General features: G+C 53.8%; 1 protein-coding gene across 2 annotated transcripts in view; it reads right to left on the minus strand.

Annotated features, from left to right (window-relative positions):
* Positions 1-26,848, minus strand: part of CCDC12 (coiled-coil domain containing 12) — a 54,295-nt gene that overhangs the window by 20,375 nt on the left and 7,072 nt on the right. For both annotated transcript variants that reach the window (XM_043587260.1, XM_043587261.1), the window contains exon 2: positions 668-735. In XM_043587260.1, coding sequence (XP_043443195.1) covers positions 668-735 — 68 coding nt within the window. The remainder of the gene's footprint in view (positions 1-667; positions 736-26,848) is intronic.

The raw sequence follows: 26,848 nt of genomic DNA on the forward strand, positions 1-26,848 counted from the left end.
TGCCAGCCCTCGAGACTGGAGGCAGACCATGTGCCCGCAACCACAGGGGAGAGTGCCAGGTTCAGGGAAACTACAGTTGACTCAGCCAGAAGACAGGATTTGCAAAGAGGAATGCCCTCTATGACCTGAGAGGGGTGGGGGAGCACAGACAGGGATGAAGAAGCGGAGGCCTCTGAGCTGAGCTCCACATGAAGACCGACAGGTCAAAGGCAGAGATGAAAGGAAAACGGAGATGAGGAGGAATCCAGGCTGAGAGAGGATGCCGTCAGGAGATGCTGAAGGGCCAGAGAGGTTACGGGGGGACTAGGTTGGACCAGGCCGGTGGCCTGGACAGAGCTTACACACCAGGCAGGGTCTGGGCCTGATTCTGCAGGTGCCGAAGAATCACGCCACGAAAGCAGTTTGACGGGAAGAGTGATAAACCATAAGGCGGGTCGGGAAGAAATTGCCGGTGGCTGAGTACGAGCCAGCGGGCCAGCAGAGGGGAAAGGGTACAGAGCAGGCTCAGGCTCCGACTGGGGAGAAGGGTGACATTTTCAGCTCTGAGCAGGCAGCCTGGGGCGGGGAGGAAGGCACGGGGTAAAGACTGTGAACAGAGGTGAGAAGACACAGAAACCGGCAGGTGTCACTGGAGCACACAGGGCAGAGCGCGGCACACGGGCCTCACCTGTGCTTCTCGCCTTCCTCTTCCCCTTCTCTGAGCTGCTTGGTCTTGGGCTCCCCATCTTCCTTGTCCTGCAAAGGAAGGGAGAAAACCACTTGGTCACATGCAATCCTTGATGCCCAGGCACCTGGCGAAAAACGGGACTCCCTGGCCAGGAGCAGCCTGGTGTTGCAGCCCCCAAGTGGGGCACAACACTGGAGCCTCCCTCTCCCCCGCCAGCCTTCTACCCTCCCAAGCCCCCTCCCTACCCCGCCAAACTTAACCACCGGTACGCCCAGGCCAGACCCCCAGTGGCCTTCAGAGAACACCAGGAGGAGCTAGAAGGTTTTCATGGTGAGTAATGAAGCTGGCCGGTGTCAGAGGCCCACTTCCTGGGTCTGGAGGGAGTCCCCTGCTGAGCTGGGAAGAGTAGTGACCAGCAACGAGGGTGGGGCAAAAGCTCAGGCCTCCGGACTCCCCTTCCAGGCCGGACTCCCCTTCTCCAGAAACACCTATTTGCTTACATTAAGGAGGAACCACAGCTCAAACTAGAACTGGGCTTCCAATATGACTCCCACAATGTATTCAGGGGATGGAGGGAAGGGGAACTAATTTGAAGTTTCTATAGGAAAAATTCTGAATCGTTTTTGTCTTTCTCCTGCCCCCCATCTCTTTGCGAGTCTAAAGAAGTCATGTTCATGTCACACTTGACATGGCATACTTGTTCTCCAGATCCACCAGGGGCCACAACAACGGATACCACCATGCCGCGTCCACCTGTGGAAGCAAGTCTTCCTGGACCTTCTCCCTTACTCCGTTAGATCAGACTGGGGACAGACAGACATCCACGGTGTGTGCAGCGGTCTGTGCTCAAATGCATGACCATGCTCTCTGCTCTCAGTGCATGTCCTGAGAGACTCCAGGGCCTCCCTGCCTGCCAGGGCTGACCCTCCAGAGGGTGTCACTGTGTACTTCATTTCTGGCAGCAACGTGCCTTCGACCATCTCGCTGGGGCAGTGTTCCGAGAAGACATCAGTAAGGTGCCACAGGGAGCTGGCTATGACATAAGAAAGAGCTGGTGGCGGGAGTGGAGGTGGGGTAGGGGGGTGGGGGTGGGGTGGGGTGGAAGCATCTGTCAGGCTTCATCAAAGGAGCATGAGATTCTTGATCTCGGGGTTGTGAGTTCAAGCCCCATGTTGAGTGTAGAGATTACTAAAAAAAATAAGCTTAAAAAAAAAAAAAAAAAGCTAGAGCTGACATAAATTACAGGTGAAGTAGCTGGTGTACTAGCTCTCCTAGAAGTCTGTTTATGCCGCTGATGATTGCCTCCCCAGGAGTGGCATTTATTTTATGAGTCACTTCCTAACAGTGATCATCGTGAAGACTCAGAAAAACCAGACCCCACCATTCCTTGGCCTCCCACTTACGGGGAAAGGAGACCACCAAAACCAGCCTAGAGGCTTTTGGCTCAAAGAAAACCTTAGGTGATGTGATCAAGATAATCTTTTGCTCTTTCAACCCAGGGCAGCTTAGTCTCTTGGGGACGAGGCAGGAGGCAGCAGGGAACGAGTGACAGCAGCAACAGGAGAGCGGTCAGCATGGTTTTGTGGGGTGGGGAGGGGGTGGATGGCAGAATTTGGGTGTTACAGAAGTAGGAAAGGCATTCCTGGAGGGGGGCACAGCTTGAGCCAAGGCAGGTGTGGTCAGATGAACACCTAGGTGGTTGCAATAGCAGTCATGGTGAAGGTGAATGCTGGTAAGGTTGTCAAGGCAGGTGGGGTCAATCACAGAGGGCTCTGACCAGTGTTCTAAGGCACTAGGAGCCCAAAGAGAGGCTGGGGGAGCTGCTGGCAGGACCTTTCCTAAGAGTCTGGCAATCGCACTGGACAAGTAAGCCCTGGAGCAGAGAGGCATTCGTTTGGTGATGGGAAAGAGGGAAGGGAGAACAGAGTACAAGTTCTTTTATTTTTTTTCTTTAATGTTTATTTATACTTGAGAGAGACAGAGACAGAGTGTGAGCAGAGGAGGGGCAGAGAGAGAGGGAGACACAGAATCCGAAGCAGGCTCCATGTTCTGAGCTGTCAGCACAGAACCCGACATGGGGCTCAAAATCACAAGTTGTGAGATCATGACCTGAGCCGAAGTTGAATGCTCAACAGACTGAGCCATGCAGGTGCCCCTAGAATACAAATCCTTAAATAAGAAACAAGCTAGAGTTCTTGGGGCCTCCAGGGCTGCTGGCTGGAGCCTGGGGAGGACCCTCCACAAAGGCCCAACAGACACATGCACCCCCCCCCCCGACAAAATGCCAGTGGATTATTCAAGCCATAAGCCTGGACAGTCAAACAAAAGCTCCTTCCCAACTGGCAGCTAGCAGACACCCTGACGGCCATCAGTGCCTGCCTCCCCTTGGTGATGAAGGACAGAGGTGCAAGGGCAGAAAAGGCTCAGCTTTCCCCAACGTGGGCTGGTGGGTGACCCCACAGGAAGGCTTCTTTCCACAGGGCTCAGTTAACCTGGACTACCTGGCAGAGGAGGGTGAGGACTAAGGAACAGCCTTTGGGAACCAGTCCTGTGCAAACACCATGCCCCTTCTCAGCAGCTACCACAGCCACCACTCTCCTGGAGTCCCAGAGACACTCAAGTGCCTTGGCGCAGGCCAGTTATTCATTAACAAATGAGAAAACACCCAACTACCTAGGTGACATTTTAAAAAATGCCGGGCAGTCTGGTGGGCGGGCTGTGTCATCACCTCTGCGCACAGTGTGAGGTTAAGGATGACCCCAGCCTGGGCTGCTGTGGGAAGGGCAGGTGCTCCAGAACAATAAAGATATGCGTGTGGGGCAGGAGCAAGCTGACAAATACACAGGCCACATAAACACAAGGATGAGGTGTGCTCCAGTCTTCCCACTCAACAGCGATTCGGATAAGACAGTGAGTGTCATGAGTAGCAGAACAGCTTTTGGGCCATCCTGGCCTCGGTCACAGCAGGGATGTGTGACCTGGGATGGCAGCAGGAGGTGCACACCAGCCTCACGCCGCCACCCCCCCACCCCCCCACCCCCCCACCCCGCCAGCCTAAGAGACTCAAAGGTCCTCCTGGGGCTGTCTTCCAGGTCCTCCATGCAATCCACAGGGAGTCTGGTGAATGGCCATCAGGGAAGAGGGAAAAGATTTGACCAAGACCATAGCGCCTGATAGTGGTGGCTGCAGGTCTGGATCAAGGTCCTGACCCCCACCCTGTGTTCGCCAAGCAGATGAGAGATAGTGTGTCAAGAGTGGCATTCAGTTTCTAAAAACAGCGCTGATCCAGCCACCTCTCCCGTGCCTCCCCCCACCTCCCCACCCCCCCCATAGTTCAGACCTGGTTCAGACGTGGCTTGGATCCGGCCACGCGCACTCAGACTGGCCACAGCCAGCTCGAAGTACACCCTGCGAGTGCAGGCAGGGCTCAAGAGGCTCAGCATCCCAGGGAATCTGGAGACACTCGCCCACCCGGGGACCATTAAATCTGACTCACCGCTTAACCCCTCCCCCCACACACTCTTCCCCAAATCTCCCTTCTTTCTCCTTCTTTCTCCTTCCCAGTCCCTGTTCTGTTCTCGGTTCCTTCCCCTCTCCCAAGCTACGTCCATAGGTCCCCACCACAACCCAGCCCACAACCATCCCTGCCCCCCTTGTGGGCCAGCCAGCCAGCTGCCCCTCTGCCCCTCTGCCCCTCTGCTCTGGAGGATGCAGCTCCCTGCTGCACTTCTCTCCTTTTCCTCTTCCACCTCCCCAAAGACTCTCTGCACCTTACCATCCATGCCCAAGATGCTGGTCACATCTCCCGCTCCTCTGCTCAAAGCTCTCGTTGGCTCCCCAGACCCTCGGGACAACTGCCATTCTCAAGATGCAGTCTCACAAGGCCCCAACACTCGCCCTGCAGCCCATTCCAGAATACCCTGATGCTCGACTCTCTGTCTCGAATCCTGACATGCCCATTCTCATAACCCTGAAGAAAACCCACCCTCTGACCAATTCTGGAAGCCAACCCAAAGGCCACCTCCTGCAGGCAGCCTTCTAAGGTTCACAGGCAATAAGCCTGTGGCTCCTCTGGGCCTAGAGCACATCAGGGTCCGACCCCAGGCCCAGGACACAGTCCTGGGTTCCTCGCTATTCATATCCAGTCCCTCAAGTCCGTCACGTCTTCCTCAAGTGTGGGGGCATTTCCTGGAGCTCCTCCTGGCCTGGAGGAGACAACCTTCATCAAATGTTTGCCTATTTAATTACTCTCTCCACCAATTCCAGAAGACCCAAACTCTTAGAAACACTGGTGGAAGAGGGCAGGAAAGCCATGTCTTGGACTAGGATCCTCCCCGCAGTCCACTTGCCTGTTCCTGGAAATACCCCCCATTTCTGACCCCAGCCCAGTTTCCACACCTAGGCCTTGACCCTGCTGTCCTCACTTGTCCCAGAGCCTGCAGGAGGAAGGGGCCTCAAAAAAGCAACACTTAAGGGGCTCTCAAAAATAGCCCTGCCCCAAACAGGGCCTGATTGCATGGTTTCACACTGTTAGAAATCCTTTGCCAAAACCAACATTTTTACAAATAAAATGAGGGTTGTGCAAGACTGGTATCATTTCTTCCTTAAGTCTACGATAAGACTTCGGTGAAGCCATCTTGGCCCAAAGTTTTCTTTGTGAGGTTTTAGATATGGGGCTCTACAGATTTTATTTCTTCCTGTGTCAGTCTCATTAATTTGTATCTTTCAAGGGATATCCATTTCACCTAAGTTACTGAATTTACTGGCATAAAACTGCTTATAATACTCTTATTATCCTTTCAATGTCTGTGGGATCCATAATGATAATCCATGGACACTGACAACCTGTGTCTCTTCTCTTTCTTTATTAGACTAGCTGGAGGGGTGCCTGACTGGCTCAGTCAGTACAGCATGCAAGTCTTGATCTCAGGGTCATGAGTTCAAGCCCCACGTTGGGCATAGAGCTTACTTAACAAAAATAATAAAATATCAGATCAGCTGGAGGTTTATCAATTCTGGGGCATTCCAGACTTGGTGTTTTAACAATGTGTTTGTTCTTCAGTGCCCTCCTGGAAGAAGCCCTCATTAGCTGAGTATCCCTGCAGGGGGTAGGGGGTGCGCATCAATCCCTATTTGCCTGAATCCTATTAGAAACTCAATCAGCCCGCAAAAATGTAGAGGGCTGGGGGGTGGGGTGGGAGAAAAGCTGCTGTCTCCTGCTGCTGCCCTCCCTCTCCCCTTGTGACTCTGGTCCCCTGTGTGTGCGCTTGGTCTGCCCCTGGTCACAAACATAAAGGAAACAAGAGCGCTGTCCTCAAGGACCTCAAATCCACACAAAGGAACAGAAAGAAAAAGGTAACTCTGTGTCATGAGTGGGTGGTAAGGAAGACTTTATTAAATGTTCTGTATGCTTGGGGAACTGGCAAGGGATAGGTGTTGTCAGAGAAGGAGGTAACCCTTAAACTCAATTCTAAATGTCCAGTAGAGGGAGGGTTACCAAGCAGCTACCAAGCTGGAATGGTAAGTGCTCGGCAAAGCCATGAGGGGAGAGCCAGGGCACTGTCCAGGCCTGTGGGGCCGTCCCACGTGGCTGGCTCAGCCAGGATTGGGCGAGGTCAGGAGCAGAGGGGGCTGATGAGGCAATCCTCCAGGGCTGCGGACAGGCTTAGCCCAACTCTCAAAGGGCACTGTGGCAGCCTAGAAGGGGAGTTATGGGAGAGAAGATGGGGAGACCAGAAACCAGGTGAGATGGTCCACTCCCAGCCTAGACCTGTCCCAGCCTGCGGCTGTTGTGCATCTGTGCTGGTTACGATCACACAAGGGTGGGAACTGCCACCAGGGCAGCCTGCTGAAGCAGGAACTCTTTCGCTGAGGACAAGGAGCAAGCTCCTCCCTCATCCTAAGAGGAGATGCTGCCCAGGGTTCTTCCTTCCAGAAGAGGAAGAGGGAAGCAGGAAAGTGTTAACAGACACTTCAACCTCTGATCTAGGTTCCCCCTACCATCAGCCCGTTACTGAAGCAGCTAGAGACCCAACAGGAACTCACAGGTACAGAAACCCTTTCCAGTACCCAGATGCCTCACTAGCTCTGGGTGTGCCTGCTGAGCTGTTCATGGAAACGGCCCTTCTGTTCAACAATCAAGACAGAACAAGGCCCCAAACCCAGTCCCCTAAGAAGAAGTGAAAGTGACCCCAGCTTGAGCCTATCCAGTTGATTTCGGCCCAGGGCGGGGAAAAATCAAGGAGAGGTAGGCACAGAAAGGGGCAGAGGGGGGACAGACAGGAAGGGACTGGCTGGGGGCAAAGCTGGCAGGTTTCACAATTTCACCCTGTTGCCCATCCTCAGAACCAGGGCAGCCGCATGTCAGGTGGAGAGACTTCCTGTGGGGTGCGGCTGCAGCAGGCGCTGTGCTCCAAGGGCACTCACGGGGTAGGGCAGTCACCCAGGGTCTGACTCACCCTGAATATGCAGTGATAAGCCCCGGGCTGAATGCCACCACACTGGGGCACAGAAACTGCACAGTCCTCTACTGCCCAGGGACTGGGGAAAGGGTGGGGAGGGAGGTTCTGAGTCTCCTGGGCAGGCAGTGATCCCCGCAGGGCGGCACTCTGGTCTGGGACTACCTGGCCTGCTATGCCCACTCTGTCCAGCAGGTGGACACTCCCTTGAGGGCAGGCACTTGTCTTAACTGCTGTAGGTAGAGCGTAAGGGCTCTGGGCCGAACCCTGCCTGGCAAAACCCAGCTCCGTATTCGCCCTGCTGTGTGACCCTGGACAAGTTATTTGACCTGTCTGGCCTTAGTTTCCTATTCTATGAAAACAAAGACTACCACACTGACATCATGGCACTGTCACAGGAGTGGAGGAGGAGCCAGGGAGGAAGGAGAAGAGCCGGCCGCGCGCATGGATGAGGCAGCAGACCTGAAGGGCAGGGAGGACCGTGCCAGGGCAGGAAGGGCAGGGCCACAGAGAAACCACAGGGCTAGAGGCCCAGACTGCCTGCATCTGCAGAGGTCATGATAAGCTTTCACTTTCATCGATCCTGAGAGTAGACAAGAAGCATGACAGTGTCTGCTTCATGAAGACATCAGAAGACGGGTGACAATCTGTGCCGGGGAACAGATCTTTTGATTCTGCGTTCAGTGCTTCACCAAGAATCAGACTCACAGCGTCCAGGAACAGAGAGCCACTGCTCTCCCGGGGGTGCAGGCACTCCCTAAAAGCTTGTGAGCGGCGAGAACAAAGAGAGGGGGGCACAGTAATAAACTGGAGATAAGGGCCGCAGATAAGAGCCGGAACCAGGGCAGTGGTGCTGAGACGGAACACGGGGGTGCCTGAGCGCTCTGGGGGACAGGGCGAGGTCAGACAGACGACTGGCTCCAGGCTGTGACTGAGCCTCATGGGGAGAAAAAGGCGCCTGTGACACAGAAGGTAGCCGTGGTGAGGGGACTAAGAGAAGGGAGCAGTGGCTCTCAAGCAGACGAGGGTTAGGCTGATGCCTGCAGTCTGACGAAGGCCGGTGTGGACGCGGGCCAAGGGTCCAGAGCCTGTCCAGGCGTCCTCAGCAGAGGCAGGGTTGGCCCCACCATCGATGCCCTATTACATGGCCCCACCCCAGAGGAGTGGGGGGAACTGGCCCCATGCCAAGCCTGGTCCTATTCTTGTCCCAGGTGCAAATGGGAAACCGGCTGTGTTCAAAGGAGGCAGCAGATGCCCCGTCCAGCAGATTATTAGTTAACAAATATTGACTGGCTTCCTCGTGCTAGGTACGCCACATTAGGTCCAGAGGAGGAGAAAGAACAAGGAGGCCCCTAGTGTTCAGGGACCAGGGTGGGAACTCTTAGCCTGGGTCCATGGACAGGATCCCAGAGCTCAGCGATCAGACACACACACAGGCCAGGTGTGAAAAGGCTCATTCTTCTGGAGTAACAACCCATAGCTCTTCAGAGTCTCGAGGGGGTAGTGACCCAGAGGAGGAAAGGGAAGGCATCAACAGCATGGTGCTGGTGGGGAGGCACACAGAGTTCTCTGGGTGGCATTTGAGGTATCCGGGGAGGCTCTCCAAAGGAAGTACCCCCTGTCCTGCACCTTAAGGAGTGGGGGCAAGGGGAAAGGGCAGCAGAGGGAACAAGTAGCACTGTGAGGTCCAGAGGCTTGGGACGACCCCCATGGGCCCGGTGTCCCCAGCAGGAAAGAAGCCCTTGAAAGGTCCTGCTGAGGGCAGGGCGAAGACCAGGCGCCCCTTTTCCTTCACACACGGCCAGCCAGGGCGAGTGCCTCTGGGCCGCCAGAGGGGAGGGCCCTATGGGACGAGGAAGCCCAGGCAGCAGGGCTAGACCGGCAGGCGCAGGCAAACCACAGCTCCACAGCTTAGAGATGGTGGGAAGTGCGGCAAACTCAGGACCTCTCCAATTCCTCCCCTGTTAAACCAGGGCCGGCGCTACTCCAGCAGTGATGTCAAGGATTAAAGAAAGTAACCTGGGTCCGCCTTCTGGTGCAGGACCTACGTGCCAGGCCTGGCATCCAGGGGTGTCCCCCGGGTCCCGCCATCATGTCCATCGTGTCTGCACCCCCCTGGGGAACCAGCTAGCCGTTCCCTGTTTTCATCCCCACCACCCCTTGCTCTGACACACACCAAAAAACCCCCAAGAAAGTGGACAGCCAGTTGAGTTCTGGGCACCAAAACAGACTTAACAGGTACCCAGGGCCCAGGGCCCAGATCCAGGCTGGGAAACAAGAGACCAGTTACTGTCAGTCCAACCCGCAGAGAAACTGATCTACCTCTAACCTTTTCAAACGTAGTGATGTGTGAATGGAAGGCATCATCCTTTTCTAATATCGCTTCTTTATTTTTTTGCCAAGTTTCTGTAGGTGACAAACGTGTCATTTTTAAAATTGAAGCTCAAGTTAAGAATGACCCATCTGATCCCCTCAGGGATGAGTGACAAGGGCCCCAGGCTGGAAGGACAGGCACCACCCGAGGGAGGCTTCCCCACAGAAGCCATCGCTCTGCACATACCACCCAACTGCAGGGCAGCTGGCAGACAGCAGGTGGGCTTCGGCACGTCCCCCGCTGTGTGGGCCGCAGGTCACACCCCTGTTCAGCAGAAGGGCTTTCTTCCCCAGGCAGGCCCTCCACTGATAAGTACCCCAGACACTGGATTTTACCTGGATTTGCCAGCATGCGATTTTATCATCTGTCTTTTCCCCCTAAAGGGGGCGCTCTGAGAGGCCTCTCCATCTCTGTTCCCCAGCACCTAGCACATTACGGCAGCGGGACTAACAGCAAAAGAGTGAATGAGCAAGCCAGAGGAGGTAGGACACACGTGCTAATTCCTCCCCTATACACAAGGTTCTCCTCCCACAACTTCCAGGCATCAGGGATCAGTGGGTTTGTCTCATGGACGCAAAGACTGAGGCTGGGTGGCACCTAACTCAGGTCTGTGCACGTCAGACCCCTACTCTTCCCACTGCTTTGGGGACACAGCCAGAAGCCCAGTTCCCTGCTGCCACACATGCGGTTCTTCCCACCACACACATCTGCGTGTTCACCACTCAGCTGTCAGTGCTACACTCCCCTCCGACAATCACCTGCACCTCTGCTTCTCCCCTGTAGATCGAGGGCAAAAATCTCAACCGTGCCCACTTCCTAGGAGTGCGGGAAGGATCATATCTAACCAGGTCCATCAAATAAGAAGACTTCTCAGTGGAAGGTGAGCTCCGGGAGGGCGGGACCCGACTGTTCCTCATCCCTGCTCTACTATATTTCCTACAATAATAGCGGTCACGACAGCACGCCAGGCAACGGATGATTCAATTAACTGAAATAATCATTACTTGAGTAGTCGTCATAAAAGTCTAATAAGGTCAGGGCTGCTTGCTTGCTTTCACAGATTAGAAAAATGCGAGTCTAGAGCCCACCCGGAGTCACACAGCTCAGGTCCCAGGGTCCAAAGGGGAGGGTGGGCCTCAAGTCTAGGCTGCTCCCCATAGAACCCAGCCCTCTGCTCTGGCCACACTGCCGCCCCCACCTCACACACACACACACACACACACACACACACGGGGTCTCATGGGTGTATAACAGCACGTCTGCATCAGCATCACGCTGCCTCCCGTCTCTTCCTGGTGTAGTTTCAGAGAGATGTGACCCAGACGGGACCATTTCTGAGCCAGGAACTTCAATTCCAGAAAAGCACCACAAGGAGAGAAAAGAGCAATGCACGGAGAGGTGCTCACAGCTAGGTTTCTCCTAACAGGGAGGACTGGAGCTACGAGGGGAGTCCAACCTGCTGGCGCGGCTAGGCCACGCGGTCATGGGAACGGCACCACGAAACAGAACACACGGGACCGTGAGAGGCACAGAGCCCACACACACAGCCGTGAGCCAAACCATGGCAACAAGACACAGGTGGTGGCCTGAGACTTCACGGGCTCACACAGCACGACTGTGGGTAATGTTTTTTCCATTTCCTTTCATTCCGTCGTCAAAGTGATTTAATAACAAAATGATCTAAAACAGCTAGAGGAACCCAGCTGTGTGTAGCTCACTGTCTGGACTGTCCTCACACCCTACACAGACTCTCCTGACCTTCACCCGTCTCAACGGGAAAGCAGGAAACCAAGGCTGGCCTTCAGGCCCAATGCAGCCTCGTCAACGTTTAGTGACCTCTGTCAAGCTTAAAAACACACAAAACTCAAAGAACCAGCATGCCACGGGAAGAGGAGGGCAGACGCACACTGGCGTCCCTCTGCAGCCCGGGACTGGGCCCAGCAGCCAAACCAGCAGCTGCGCTGGAGGACGAGCACCCTCCAACGAGGCCAGACAGCTGCCCAGCTCGTGACAAAAATTTCAGTTAAGAAACCAACTGATGGTGAGCGGTGAGGTTACCTCCCCACCCTCTCACCCGGCCTCACCATTTCCCGTTTTGGGGAGGGAAAACGCGTCCTCTGCCACAAAGCAGAACTCGCAACCACCAGGACTTCCTCACCGTGGTAAAGTCCACGGCTGGAGCAAGAGCAAGCGAATCACAAGGCAAACAAGAAGGTCTGCGAAGCTGAGAAACCCCCTGCCCCGGTATGAGATGGCCTCGTGTGGCACTGGGAGGCTGGCCCAGAACCCCCTTCCCGTGCTTCACAGTGGACAGCAGAGTCACACAGCACTGCAACGGGAGCCCAGCTGGCTGTTATCGGGGGGATGGAACAGCCACCCAGAATCTCCGGTCCTGAGGCCGTACAGGTGGCACCTGACCCTCACCAGATCTGTCCGACTACAGAGCAAACAGGCTTCTCCTCTGCACATGAACCCTGGATGGTGGACAGGATTCTCAGCCTGAGCCCCCGAGGGAAGAGGGAGCCCATCTATCACATGTTCACCATCCTTGAATCCAAGGGAAACGGCAAGCAAGGGCCTGAAAACCCCAGTAAGTGACCCTGAAAATTACTCTTCTACCTCCCCCTCCCCACCAGGCCCATGTGCCTGTTCACACCCGTGCTGGGTCCCCCCAAGCGTTCCCTGACAGCCACCAACAGGGTCCCCCCAAGCGTTCCCTGACAGCCACCAACAAGACCACATCAGGGTTCCTGCTATCCACATGACACCACTGGCTTTACTCAAAGCGTGTGATCAACCGGGATGCGCCGCTACTTTTCTGCGTGGGCGGGCGTCCAAGCGCCCCAGTCCATGCCTGAACAACCGACTTTGGAAACTGTGTGGTCTTGGATAGACTTCGCACACAGTGCAGTTCATCTGGCAGGTATGGCCACAGACTACAGACTCTTAAGTAAGGGCAACTCTGCTTCTCCCTGAGAAAAGTCTCAGCCCGGCCAACTCGCAAATCCACGTGCCTGTCTAGTGGCCTCATTTCTTCATTCAACTATTCTCAGAGTGTCTCTGAGCCTTGTCCTCTGTGAACAGAAAGGTGAGGAAGACATGACTGCTGCCCTCAGGCGGACGGGGGCAGATGAAAGGGGAAGGAGACAGGTGAATGGATAGTCATCACACGGCGTGAGCGCTGTGACTTCCTGGGTGACGAACAGCTGACAAGATGAAACCTGAACTCACCTGCAAGAAGCGTGAGCTGTCCGTGGAGGGCAGGGGCATGAGGGGAACTGGAAGGAGCAGGTGTGCTAAGCCTGAGCCCCGTCTCTGTGGAGAGGAGGGAGACATCCAAGGTGCACTGGGGCTGCGGGAAGGAGGCGCCAGCATGGAGGCTTGCCCCAGGGGCTACAGACATTAGCCCGCGGGGACTGAGAAGCCAGGAAAAGCCAGAGGACAGGCAGGGGGTAGCAACAACGTGACTACAGAGTGTGATTTATAAAGAGCACAAAGAAAGGACCAGAAAGGAAAGGGCGAGGGTCACCGGGTGAAGCCACTGAAAACCGAGTCGGATATGGGTCAAGAGAGCCACTTTCTCATCCCCAGGGTGGCAAAGGGGAGCTGCCTGGGAGTCTGTGTGGAGGGGCAGCCCGTTCCACCTGCACAGTGCACTGCCCACACAGCTATCCACGTCTCCCTCTCACACGCACATAGGGCCTCTGGCCCCACAACTTCCCTGGGATCAGGTATGGTCACCCCCTCCATGCAGCGAGGTTTGGAACAACTAAAGGACTTACTCAATGGTTCACAGCAAATAAAAGATAGGTCAGCACTAAAACTGAGGTTTTCTGATTGCATCATGCTTCCAAAACTTTCAAAATAAGGCTTGGGTGTGTGTTCTGCATAACAGCCAGAGAAGTGTGACCATGTCCATTCTTACCAAATGAGAAAAGAAAGAAAACCACAAACTGTTAGGGCTGCAAAGGCCTCAGATAACATCAGGTACAGGATGAACCAGATCCAGTGGCACACGGAACCTGTTATAAATAGAACCTACCAAGTCACAATCTTCCCGGTAAGACCTGGAAGTCTGAATGCTCCCAGAGCCTGCCCACTCCCGGGTCACACTTCTGCCACATGGTCCACCGGAAGAGCCTCCGAGTCCGACCCCATCCCTCCTCTTAGAGAGGCTGACCGAGGAGAGGAAGTGAGCGGTAGGAGGCCGCCCCAAGCTGCAGTGACCAGGGTGGGCGCTGGACAGAGCAGGCAGGATGAGGAGCAGTACAGACAAAGCTCTCATACAACATAAACATCCTGAGGGCAGCAGGAGGTCCAGGTGAAACGTGCAGGACGAGAAGGACAAGAGCTAGGCCTGGACCACAGTCTCCTGACTTCAAGCTGACCGGGCTGTCTACACCATCAGGCTGCCTGCAGCCATGGAGGAAGGAGAACGGACCCTGAGTTCCCAGGTCACTCTACGGGCCGCCCAGTGCCTGTGCCCCTGCCTTACGTGGGAAGGCTCTACCTAAGCCTGGGCAAAACAGAGCCAGCTGCACAGTACAGAGGCTGAGAGCGCCCTACACTCACTTTCCGAGCTAGGAAGGGCACAGGGGGCAGCAGCACAGACTTCCCTTTGGCAGCAGCTGCAACAGGACTGCAGGGCCGCAGCCGAGCCCGCGGCTGAGTCTAGTACAGAGGCAGGTAGGCAGGTAGGGGAGCCACTTTTCGCGAGAACTGCTGGGCTTCTTTTTGCCTGCATACCTCCAAGACTGGCTCTTGTTTTTTAAACAAACAAAATAGATTTCTGTTGCTTGCAACTAAGTACCCGGGCTACACGTGACCCTTTATAGCAATAACCTAACAGTAAAGTATGTGCAGGACTTTCAGGGCTCAAAATTGTCTTAGGTCCCACAGCTCATTGGATCCACGGGGAGACCTTGGGAGGTAAGCAGCATAAAGGTTCTGACGCCCACTTTGCAAATGGAGAAGCCGGGCGCAGGATGTCGGGTGTTCTGTGTACTTGGCCCCAGCACCCCCTCCCCGCAGCCAAGTCCATCACAAAGGCCAACGGCTGACGCAGGCAAGGCACTCAGCTGGCCTGGGGTCCGCCTCCCCATCCCTCCATCCCAACAGGGAGCTGAGCGTGCAAGGTACACAGCCCCAACACGAGCAGGTTGGAAAAGCAAATTCTTTGCACGTCAATTCCCAGGCAACTCAGCACTTTACAGAGCGACAAAGTGTGCTGAGGCTTCTGGGCGACTAGAAGCTATTTTAACCTCTGATCAGCTGCTTCTCCAAGTGTCACAGTCTGGGGAGAAGTAAAGGTAAGGCAGCTGTCTTCTCTCTGGTGTGATTCAGAAGTGATAAAATCCTAATTGAAACCAAATTTAAACTATAAGTCAGAACTGGCACATTTATTTGTGGGCGGAAATACTGCTTAAAGGAGGTCTTTTAATCCTCACCTATACGTTATTTCCTCGAGAAGTCAAGAGTACTTTTTTAAGCCATGTGCTGGGCTGAGGGGCTGAGAAGGCAGAAGCACACGAGGAAGCAGCTGGGAGCTGACCGGCTTGCTGTGAACTTGGGCGATCACTAGCTTTGCGGGGCTGCACCTTCCTCAGCTGCGGAGAGCTGATAATGAGAGTCGACACGGTGTGAGGAGCCCTGTGCCGTGGCCCGCATGGAGTAGGTCCTCAGTGAGGAGGCGCCAACCATGGTGATGACAGTGGAGCCCCAGCACAAGGCCTGTGCCCTCAAGGCGTGAGGCCCACGACATCCAACGACATCCCACCCCCTGCCCAGTGATGTCCACTCCCCTCACCCCACTGCCGAAAAGGGTCACAGAACAGATCCCCGCACGCATGCCTCTTTCCTTCCCTCAGGTCACCCAGAGCGGCCGCCAGCATCACCCAGTGGGCGACCAAGCTCTTGCCCTTGGGCTGACCAGTTCAGAAGGGCAGACCCTACGTGCACGCAGAGAATGTGAGTCCAAGCCAGAAGAGACCAGCTACAGTGTGCAGGGAACCGGGGGAGGCAGGCGGTTTCCACACAGGGTCTTCCCAAATTTGGACCACCTCCACACCTGCCAGCGCTGCCCCACCCCTCCTCTTCTTCCATGCCTCCCCATAGCTGTCATCCTCCATGCCCTGCGCTCGATCCCTTCTCAGATGTTCTCTCAGCGCCTCGGCCAGGTCTCACTCCAGTTGGAGAGCTACACAGCCTGGGACACAGAGCCCAAATGGGGACAGCCCCATAAGCTAACCAAGGAGATCAAGTGGGGTCAGCACATTCACAGCGGGTTCAGAAGCTCTCTCCTCGGCACAGCGCACCGTTTATGGAGTACAAGTGCTCCCAGCCCTCCCTCCAGGACTCTCGTGGCTCTGGGACACCCCTCCCCAGTGTATAGCGCTGTGTTGTCTTATAATTTCTTTTTTAGTTTTGTTTTTTTTTAACGTTTATTTATTTTTGAGACAGAGCATGAACGGGGGAGGATCAGAGACAGGGAGACACAGAATCTGAAACAGGCTCCAGGCTCTGAGCTGTCAGCACAGAGCCCGACGCGGGGCTCGAACTCACGGACCGCGAGATCATGACCTGAGCCAAAGTCGGCCGCTTAACCGACTGAGCCACCCAAGCGCCCCTATAATTTCTTATATTATTATTATTATTATTATTATTATTATTATTATATTGGTGGGACACGGGTCCAGTCTCCCCACGGGGTCCCCAGTCTGCCCTTGCTGACCTCGGTCCCCAAGCCCTACACAGGGCCTGGCACATAGCAGGCACTCAGCAAGAAGAGTGATGCTGGCCGGGTGCACAAGGAGGGCTCAAAGGGCTCAGTGACCTACTCCTTGTCCCAGAGGGCCCAGTGCACACTCCCACTCCTGAACAGTTCTGGGCTCCTGGACCCCCAGACCCAGAGCAGGGAAAGTTCTCTCATCTGATGGCTTCCTCACCCAGGTAGCAAACACAGGTGCATTTTCTTTAGGATTCAATTACCCGCTCCCCCCTCTCCCTCCCTGCCCCCCCGCCCCGCAAGAAATCTTGGGGCGCCTTGGTGGCTCAGTCGGTTAAGTGTCCGACTTCAGCTCAGGTCATGATCTCACAGTTCATGAGTTTGAGCCCCACATCAGGCTCTGTGCTAACAGCTCAGAGCCTGGAGCCTGACTGAGATTCTGTGTATCCCTCTCTCTACCCCTTGCCTGCTTGAGCTCGCTCGCGCTCTCTCTCTCTCTCTCTCTCTCTCTCTCAAAAGTAAATAAACATTAAAAAAAAAAAAATCTGGTGATACCAGGCCCAGAACACAGTGTGGAGGCAGGAGGGAGGGGCTGTCCTTGAAAGGACAAATGTCTTCTGCTCCAGCCACTCACACTTTCTCCAGACAGAGCAGCTCTTTAGAAGCCTGAATGAAAACAGCCCTCGAGTGTGGATTTTTACTCCCCACGGGGCATCGTTACCACAGTGACCGTTTTTCCTCTTGGAATTCTTTCAAGAGTACAAGCCATTGCTTCCCTCCTAAACAAAACTGGGGAGAAGCCAGGCCACCAAGGGTTAAGGGAAGGGCCCTGAAGGAAGCAGGGCTAGACACATCCAAGCCACATCAAGTGCTGCAGTGGGGTCTCCTGAACCTCTACAGCCGCTTAGAAATGACAAGCCCCTCCCAGCCGCTGAGCGTGTGCGTAGCAGGGGAGTGTTGAGGGAACAGTGTGGGGGGGGGGGCGGCTTGTGAGTATGGGGGAGTTGTGTGTGTGTAGTCTGGGGAGATACGGGTTGTGTGCAGGTGTGGGTTGGAGCTGGGGGTATAGAGGGAGTGGGGGTGTGGGGACTGGAGGATAGGCAGATATACTATATATGTGTATGCATACATGCACTGGGGGTGGCTTGGGAATCTCGGGGGGCATGTGGGGAAGTGTGTGGGTGTGGGATGGGGAAGTGTTCCTCACTATCCCAACATGAAACACAGGCCACATCTTCCCCCTAAACAAGAACATGAATTGCATTTCAAATCAGAATTATAACACTTAGCACTACAGATCGACCACATCCTGGCCCAAATGTCCACAGGGGCCAAATGTTTTGTTTTGTGTCTTTTTTTACTTTTTTTTTTTTTTAACATTTTTTTACTTTTGACAGTATGAGGGGGGCGGAGGGACAAGGAGACACAGAATCTGAACCAGGCTCCAGGCTGTGCGCAAGCTGTCAACACAGAGCCCGATGCGAGGCTCAAACCCATGAACCGGGAGATCGTGACCTGAGCCAAAGTCGGACACTCAGCCGACTGAGCCACCTAGGCGGCCAATTTAAAGCACGCAGCCCAAGCCTGAAACAAGTGACCTAGAAGCAACTGTTTGAGGCAACTCCTATTTCTTTTCAGAACACCCCTGCTCAGTTGGTCCGGGGCATGGATGGCAGTGCCAAGCAGCTCTTGAGGAACTGGCTTGGCGGGTCCCTGCCCACCCTGCAAGTCCAGCCAGTCCTCTTTTGATGCACAAAGCCCAGGGAGCTCAGAGTCATGGGACACAGAGCACTCAGTAAGGTGCCATTCGGGGGGGGGAGGGGGGGCGCCACTGGGAGATGTTAAGTAAGTTTAGGAGTGGTCGCCGCCTACAAGGAGCTACCCGTCTACTGAGGAGCTGGCAGAAACTGGGACTAACATGCCAAAAAAAGCCACTACTACTAGCTACTGCTACTATTATAATCACCACAATTATTATCGAGATGTTGCGTGAGGTTAGCAGTATCATCAAGGATGCTGTGCCAACCATTCACAAGAAAATAGTCTTCTTTCTAAAAAACAAATGCCAAATAACGAATAGTGCTGAGTCACTGATATCCACGCTGGGGGAAAAAAATCCTGACTCCTACCTCACACCATGCAAAAACAAAGAAATTCCAAACGGACTGGAAATCTAAAGGTGAGGGATGCCTGGACAGTCAGTCGGTTAAGCGTCTGACTTCGGCTCAGGTCATGATCTCACGGTTCGTGGGTTCGAGCCCCGCATTGGGCTCTGTGCTGACAGCTCGGAGCCTGGAGCCTGCTTCGGATTCTGTGTCTCCATCTCTCTCTGTCCCTCCCTGGCTCACACTCTGTCTCTCTCTCTCTCAAAAATAAATAAACATTAAAAAAAAATTGTTTTAACTCTAAAGGTGAAAGGTAAGACAATAAAACTTCTAGAATATAGCATAAGAGAACATCATCATGACCTAGGAGTATACAACTACTGCATTTCCTTAAGCAGGCCACAGAACATATTCAGAAAAAAATTTTTTGATGAATTGGACTACATAAAAATAAAGAACATCTTCTGTTCACCAAAGAAATCAATTAAAAGGATGAAAAGTCAGGGCACCTGGTGGCTCAGTCGGTTAGGCATCCGACTCTTGGTTTTGGCTCAGGTCGTGATCTCACGGTCCTGAGATTGAGCCCCATCAGGCTCTGAGCTCTGCACTAGGCACGGAGCCTGCTTGGGATTCTCTCTCTCCCACTCTCTCTGTCCCTCCTCCGCTTGTGTGCTTGCTCTCACACACTTGTACATGTGCACATGCTCTGTCTTTCTCTCTCAAAATAAATAAATAAACTTAAAAAAAAGCATGAAAAGTCAAGGCCTAGAGGAGGAGAAAATGCAATACATCTACAGAACAAAGGACTTACTCAGAACACGAATGAAGAACTAGAAATTAACAAGAAACAGTATCAGGCAACCCAATAAAAAAGGGGAAAAGGCAAAAGGCTTGAACAGGCACTCACTTAAACATATGAAAAGATGCTCAACTGTATTTGCAAATTTAAGCCGTAAAGGGATACCACTACATCCCCACCAGCATGGCTCACATGAAAAAGACTAGCCACTGGGAGTGTCAGAGAGGAATGCTCAGACACTGCTGGTGGGAGTGTGAAATGGTGTAGCCACTGGGAAAGCTGCCTGGCAGTATCTAGCCATGACCAAGCACTTCTACTCCTACGCATATACGTACCCAGCAGACATATGTACACAAGTCCACTAAGACATTCACAAGACCAGGACTAACAGCACAGTCCATTATGGCTCCAGCCTCAAAACCTAGAGGACAGATCCCATGGGGTACATTCGAATAATGGAATACTGCACAGCGGTAAGAATGAACTGACACCACACCCAACGGCTCAGACACAACAATGAATGAAAGTCAGACCCCAAACGACTATGTACTTTATGACTCCCTTTGTATAAAGTTCGAAAGAAAAGCCAACCAACGGTGTTAAAAGTCCCAAACGATTAATCTTGGGGCGCAAGCACCCGGGCAGGGAGCAGGAGGGGAATTCTGGGAGGCTGCCATGTTTCTTGATCTGAGTGACTGATTACATAATGTGCTCGTGTGGTGTAAAAAAAAAAAAAAAAAATCACTGGGCTGATTTGTCTCCTTTTCTCTATGTACAGTACACTTCTCTATGTACACTTCACTTAAAAGAGAATTTTTCTTAATGCCACTACAGAGTTGTCAAAAATAGAAGTTAAGCCCATATATAAAAAAAAACACATTACTAAAATCGAAAGAGAGGACAGTAAGAAGTCAGTCCCCAAAGAGAGGAGTACCTCAGGTCCCCGAAGCACACCCAGAGGACGGCTACCTGGAGGGAAGCACACGCCCTTCTGCCCTCCTGGCTCTAGGAAACAGGCAACAACAACTGAGGGATTCACCACCAAGGTCACAAAAATTCTTCTGGAAAAAGCTAATGGAAAAATGAAAAACCAGCTTGAATTTCAAGATTCCTTTGCTTTTCAACCCTCTGTCCCCCATTTGTAGGCCTTGCAAACACCTGGTTACATCTTGTCACGCCACAGAAGTCACTCAAAGGGAAAGCTGAGGCCCCAACAACGTGTCAGTTGCGTAGCAAGCAAGAGGGACCTCATCTTACGGCCTCCTGCCCAGGGCTGCTTCATGAGGCTGCCTCGGGTGACAGGTGAGCTAAACAGCGAAGGATCCAGAACAGCATGCATCTACCTCGAGAAGCCCTGCCCTCTCTCTGAGGGACACTTAGAGGCTCACCCCTAGCCCAGGCCAGTAGTGTCTCCCCAGAATATGAGACCAGTTTGCGGGAAGGTCTCCTCCGCTTTGAGGCAGCCACTGCAGGGCCCTCCCTGCTCGGCTCCCAGGGGAAGCAGGCACCAGTTCCACGCCACGGGCAGAGCACCACAGGACTCGGCCAGGAGGCGGTGGGCTCCCCAGGGAGGTGACCAAGGTCAGAGGATCAGGGTGTGGGCCCTGTCTCGGTCTCTGCTGTCACATCTGTAAAATAAAGGGGTCCTCACTAGGGGTAAAATACAAGCGTAGCAGAAAGGACACATGCGTACACACCATCTCACTTCATCTTCATCCCGGGAGGCAGGGGTTACCATGGCGACTTCTGGCCAAAGACTCACAAAGCTCGGGAACATGAAGAGATTTATCTCTCCATTGATCTCAGGGTTGGCAGAGCACGGTGGCAAAAAGCAATTGTTCCAACAACCCCCGGTGCAGGGGGCTGACTCCGGCACAGCATTCAGCTCCCCTGAGAGCAGCCCTCAGGGCCTGCCCACCTGCAGGGGAGGGGGTGGGGAAGGCTGCCCACACCACAACAGCGGGCCAGCCCAGAGAGCAAGGCCACAGGAGCACTGCCTCAGCCTGGTGCTGCCTCTCCTGGGAGATCAGGGAGTCTCACAGGTGAAGGCTGGCGTGGCCTCAAAGCAGAGGACAAGCCTAACCCACGGCGAGGCTGTGACCAGGACCCCCCTGGCACCTTCCCCTCCCGCACGCACTTCCCGGAAACAGCCGGACCAAAATCGCTTGCCCATCACCTTGTCGGGTCCAAACCCATTCTGGTCCTCACCTGGCTTCTCTCAGCCCCCCTGACCCCCATCCAAGTTTCCTCTGCTAGTGCCTCTGACATGCCTGTTCCCCCAGCCTTCGTCTCTGCTGGCTAAACCGGCACCTAGGGGACCTCCTCTAGCCCCAGGGCTCCAGATCCTATCCACACAGGCATCTCTCTGCAGTCCCGATGCCCGTTTGACAGGCTCTCTCCACCTAGATGGCTAATAGGCCCGATGTAGCCACACCACACTCCTGATTCCCCTTCAAAACCACTCTCCCTGTACCTCTCACCTCAGGTACAGGTGCCACCATCCCCCCAGCCAGCCCAGCCCACCTGCCAGGATGTCCTGTGACCCTCACGGCTCGCCCAATGCAGCAGCCTCCTGCCTCCACACAGTCAGGACAGGGCCCAGCCCTCAGGTCTCCAATGGCTCCCCACTGCCCCTAGAGCCCAGCCCCTGTGGCCCCAGCCTGCCAGGGCCTCTCTACTCGAGTTCCTGCCCTACCTCCCCAACCCTTCACTGGATGCCTGCCACGCAGGGGTTCTTTCTGCCCCTCAAACAAGCCAAGCTAGTTCTCTGCTCAGTTTAGAATGTTCTCCCCTAGATCCTGGCATCCCATCCCTCCCCTGCAACCACCACCAACTCCAATCTCCCCCTCGGAGGGGTCTTCCTGTCTTACACACAGCCCCTCCTTACACACACACACACACACACACACACACACACACACACACGCCCCGCCACTCACAGGTTCCTGACACTATCTTCCCTGTTCACACGTATACTGTCTCCCACCCCTCCTAGAGAAGCCCCTTGAGGGCAGAAGCAGTCTTATTATAATAAGAGAAGCAGTCTTATTCACAATCTGGATCCCCAGGCCTGGCACACAGCCAGTCCTCCATAAATACCTGTTTGATGGCTGACTGCAGAGTTCCTGCCATGAGGATGTGCAACTAATGCCCCAGGGAAAGGAGGTGTTCTCCTTCCTTTTGTCATGGGAGAATGTCAAGGAAGTGATCAAAGATTTGTGTAAAAAAAAAAAAATGAATCATCTGGGGATCTTTAAAACTGCATGATTTCTAGGCTCCATACCAAGATCTCAACAGGAGATTTGGGGTGGAGCCAAAGAAGAGAATGCACCTTGTCTCCCCAGGTGATCCTGACGCACAGGTAGGTTTGAAAACCTCAGACTGATCTGACACCTTCATTTCACACATGACAAGTTAAGGCCCTCTGAAGGGATGACTCCATCCAAAGTTGCAACACTGGCTCATCAACAGGTGTCTGTGTTGAGAGTCCCAAACTTCCCACCCACAAGGTTCTCCCTGTCACTGGCTCCAAGATCTCAGGGTCTGAGCAGAGCTGGGGAAGAGAAGGTTGGTCCTCAGGAAGAATGGGGAACACACACACACCATCTTGGCTGTGGCTCTGCAAATCTACTTGTGTTAATCTAACACTTTGCACTAAACGTGAATTCCACTTCGAGGAAGGACAGCTAGGCTGAGGAAAGCCGGGGGGACCACCGAGATGTCCTCTTCGCTTCCCTTAGAAACACCAGCTCTACCCACTGTCACCCAGCAGTGACACCCAGACTTCCTCACTTTGACAGGGTGGGTGAGAAAGGACACACATCCAACTTATAAAAGGCTCGTGGGTAAGACCTTGAACTAGCCACTTCATGGACCTCTTTCTCTGTTCTTCTAGCTACTTGATGAGGTCAGAAGCCATGTCTCGGTTTTACAGACAAGGCCAGGGAGGCTCAGAGTTTTAAAGATCCACTCTGGGTCCCACAGATGTGTGGAACTGAGATTTAAATCAGGGGCGCCTGGGTGGCACAGTCGGTTAAGGGTCCGACTTCAGCCAGGTCACGATCTCGCGGTCCGTGAGTTTGAGCCCCGCGTCAGGCTCTGGGCTGATGGCTCGGAGCCTGGAGCCTGTTTCCGATTCTGTGTCTCCCTCTCTCTCTGCCCCTCCCCCGTTCATGCTCTGTCTCTCTCTGTCCCAAAAATAAATAAACGTTGAAAAAAAAAATTTAAATCAGATCCATCTGGGGGCACCTGGGTGGCTCACTCAGTTAAATGTCCAACTCTTGGTTTCAGCTCAAGGTCATGATCCCACGGTTCATTGAGTTGCAGCCCAGCATCGGGTTCTGTGCTGACAGTGCAGAGCCTGCTTAGGATTCTCTCCCTCTCTCTCTTAGAGAGAGGATTCTCTCCCTCTCTCTCTTAGAGAGAGGATTCTCTCCCTCTCTCTCTTAGAGAGAGGATTCTCTCCCTCTCTCTCTTAGAGAGAGGATTCTCTCCCTCTCTCTCTCTCCCCTGCTCCCTTGAGCTCTCTCTCTCTCTCTCTCTCTCTCTCTTTCAAAATAAACAAACTTAAAAAAAAAATCCATCTGGCTCCAAAAACTTAAAACAAACCAAACAAAACAATCCATCTGGCTCCAAAGCCCATGCTCTCCACTATACTACCCAGCGTTCACCAGGCGGCCTGATGGCAGTTTCTGTGTGTGATGGGAAGGAGACCCCATCCTGGGGGCTGCTTCTTCCCAAGCATCTGGGGGTGAGAAGCAGAGAGGGACACAGGGCCAGGGCTTCCTGGTCTACGGAACAGGGATAAACTGTTTTAAACCCACCTCAAAGGGCTGCTTGTGGATTGAGCAAATCAAGAGAGCCCCTCACAAGCTGCCACGTAAATGTTATGACAGCCGATCTGCAAGAGGCTGTCAACATGGAGGCAGTGACTCTTCTATACTGGGCATGGGGATATGGCCACATGAGGTCAGGCCAGCGGCAACTTCCTGACGGATGAGCAGGACATAGACAAGTCTGACTCCTCACCTAGAACACCAGGCTCTTCTCCACCACTACCCCACTCCACCCTACCCCACCCCACCCCACCCCTCACTGTCCCCCCACCAACAACTGCCAGCCCTTCCCTCCAGCTCCCCCTTCCACCCTCAGCCCACATTGGCCAAGACCCTCCCCGGTGCACCCAAGTCTGATGTTATCAACGTGCTCCCCTCCACCTTGGCGCTGCTCTACTCTCCAGACTGCCAGTCTCTTGAGCACATAACTCATAACTGTACCTCGATGAAATGTCAGCATTTAACTCCACCGGAGTTAATGCACACACAGAGAATAATGCACACAGAAATAAGCATCTGCTGCAGACAGCGGCCATGAAGACTGACAACCTCAAAGCCCTCTGCCGCAACGCTAGGCTCCCCAAGGCTGATCTCATGGTCATCTGGGTTTCCACTTACCCTCTCCTTCATAGCTCTCAATAAATAAGGAGTTCAGTCAGAGACACGGCCTCTTATGAGTTGGGCGAGAGGGAACAGGTCCTCCAGAGATGCACTGTCCAATAAGACAACCCTAAGTCAAGTGTGGCTGTTTAAATACAAATTAACTAAAAACGAGGGGGGCCTGGGTGGCTCAGTCATCCGACTTCAGCTCAGGTCATGATCTCACAGTTCATGAGTTGGAGCCCTGCATCGGGCTTTGCGCTGACAGCTTGGAGCCTGGAGCCTGCTTCAGAGTCTGTGTCTCCTTCTCTCTCTCTGCCCCTCCCCTGCTCGCACTCTGTCTCTTAAACTGAATAAATGTTAAAAAAAATTTTTTTTAATTAACTAAAAGTGAAAAAATTTAATGAAACATCCTGTTGGTCACATTTCAGGGGCCCAAGAGCCACATGTGGCTATGGCTAGGGTACCGGCCAGCACAGCTTCTGTGCAGAACACTGCTGTGGCCACACCAAGTCCCACCTCTCCGGTCCATAGAGCCGGGTGAAGAGACAGGCACCACTGGGGAAGCTGCAAGCTGACAGCCAAAGCTTGCTCCTGAGCTCATGAGCAGCCCGAGGAGCTGGCCAGCCACACCACGAGACTCCCTGTCACGGGACGGAACAAGACAGTCCAATCCAGGCTAAATGCTCAGGAAAGCCGACAGCCAAGGGCAAGTGTTTGTGCCAAGTTGATGACCTTTAGGAGCCTCCACCTGACTGCTGAGAAAGACATGAGAGAAGGACGAAACAGCCTCACACTGCCCTGCTGGATAGCACCGTAGAGAGATGCCACAGAGTTTCCTCTACACAGCTCTGAACTGTTCACCTACTCACCCAGCTTGGAACTTCTGCATGAGTGCCAAGAAATGAGGCTCAAGTACAATATAGAAATATGGGTGGCTGCCCTCCCAGCTAGAAGCCTGGGCTCCTGCAGAACTTGGCCACCAAAGCACCCAGCAGCACTTTCAGACCTCACCCCTACTGCAATCATAGCCAAATGCTCGCTGTCAAACCCTCTGGAGCCTCCCTGACTGTCCCCACTGTTCCCCCCAACTGTTCCCCCCTCTGAGCTGCTCCCCTGGAATACTCCTTTCCAGCTACCTCAATATTCACTTCCCAGTCCCATCCTCCACGCCTTGGCCCAAATGCCACTGTGCCTTCTCATGAAGCGTCCCTAGACCCAGCCTGGCTTTCCCAGAAATGACCCCCAGCCATACAGTCTAATAGCTTATGTTTTCTTCCCACCTATCAGCCTGGGCTGGCTGACCCACAGGCAGTCCTGCACCCTTGCGTGGAATCCTCTTCTTGCAGGGGTTCGTGCATGCTGGAATCCAGAAGTCACTGATGCTCCTTAACCGTGGGCACCCTAGCATCTCTGAACCTCTTGACTGCCCCCCCCCCCCCACCAATCAGCGGGCTAGCAAGGAAGTACTTTATAAGACTGCCAGCTGCACAACTATAGCTGAACTCTACAGCTGAATAACATGCGGAACCCTTACAACCCTGATCTTGTCTCCGTTTGTCACAATGTCAGGACTGGCTCTCCCCCATACTGTCACCAAACCAAGTTTATAGTCTGCTGCAGGGAGGGGAGGAAGCTAACACCATGAGGGGACATCAACCCCATGCAGGAAATCTTGATGCCTCCAGCAAAACCACGTGCCTACAGGTATCAGTGAGGGACCTGCCACTGAGTTGTAGGGGACCAGCAAGGAGCCATCCCCTTGGGGCAGACAGGTACTCTCCATCAGCAGGGGCAGGCTGAGAAACTCAGTTCTCGTCTTCACCTCAGACAACTGAGCTGCAACTGGGGAGCCACTTCCACTCTGCAGGAGGGGACCCCCTGCTCCCCGTCTGCCCATAGCAGGCCAGCCTTACTTCCTTCCCAGACTCCCCACTCAGATGGCTCACAAGAAATGACTGTGGGCTGGAAAATTAACTCAAACTGGAGACCCTTGGCTGTCTTTCTCTCAGGCATTGACCCTAAGAGAAATATCACTTAAGAACTGTAGATTAGGGGCGCCTGGGTGGCTGAGCGTCCGACTTCGGCTTAGGTCATGATCTCACGGTTTGTGGGTTCAAGCCCCGCATCAGGCTCTGTGCTGACAGCTGAGAGCCTGGAGCCTGTTTCGGATTCTGTGTCTCCCTCTCTCTCTGCCCCTCACCCGCTCATGCTCTGTCTGTCTGTCTGTCTGTCTCTCTCTCTCTCTCTCTCTCCCCCTCTCTGTCAAAAATAAACAGACATTAA

The sequence above is a fragment of the Prionailurus bengalensis genome, chromosome A2, assembly GCF_016509475.1.
Source record: "Prionailurus bengalensis isolate Pbe53 chromosome A2, Fcat_Pben_1.1_paternal_pri, whole genome shotgun sequence".
NCBI lineage: Eukaryota > Metazoa > Chordata > Mammalia > Carnivora > Felidae > Prionailurus > Prionailurus bengalensis.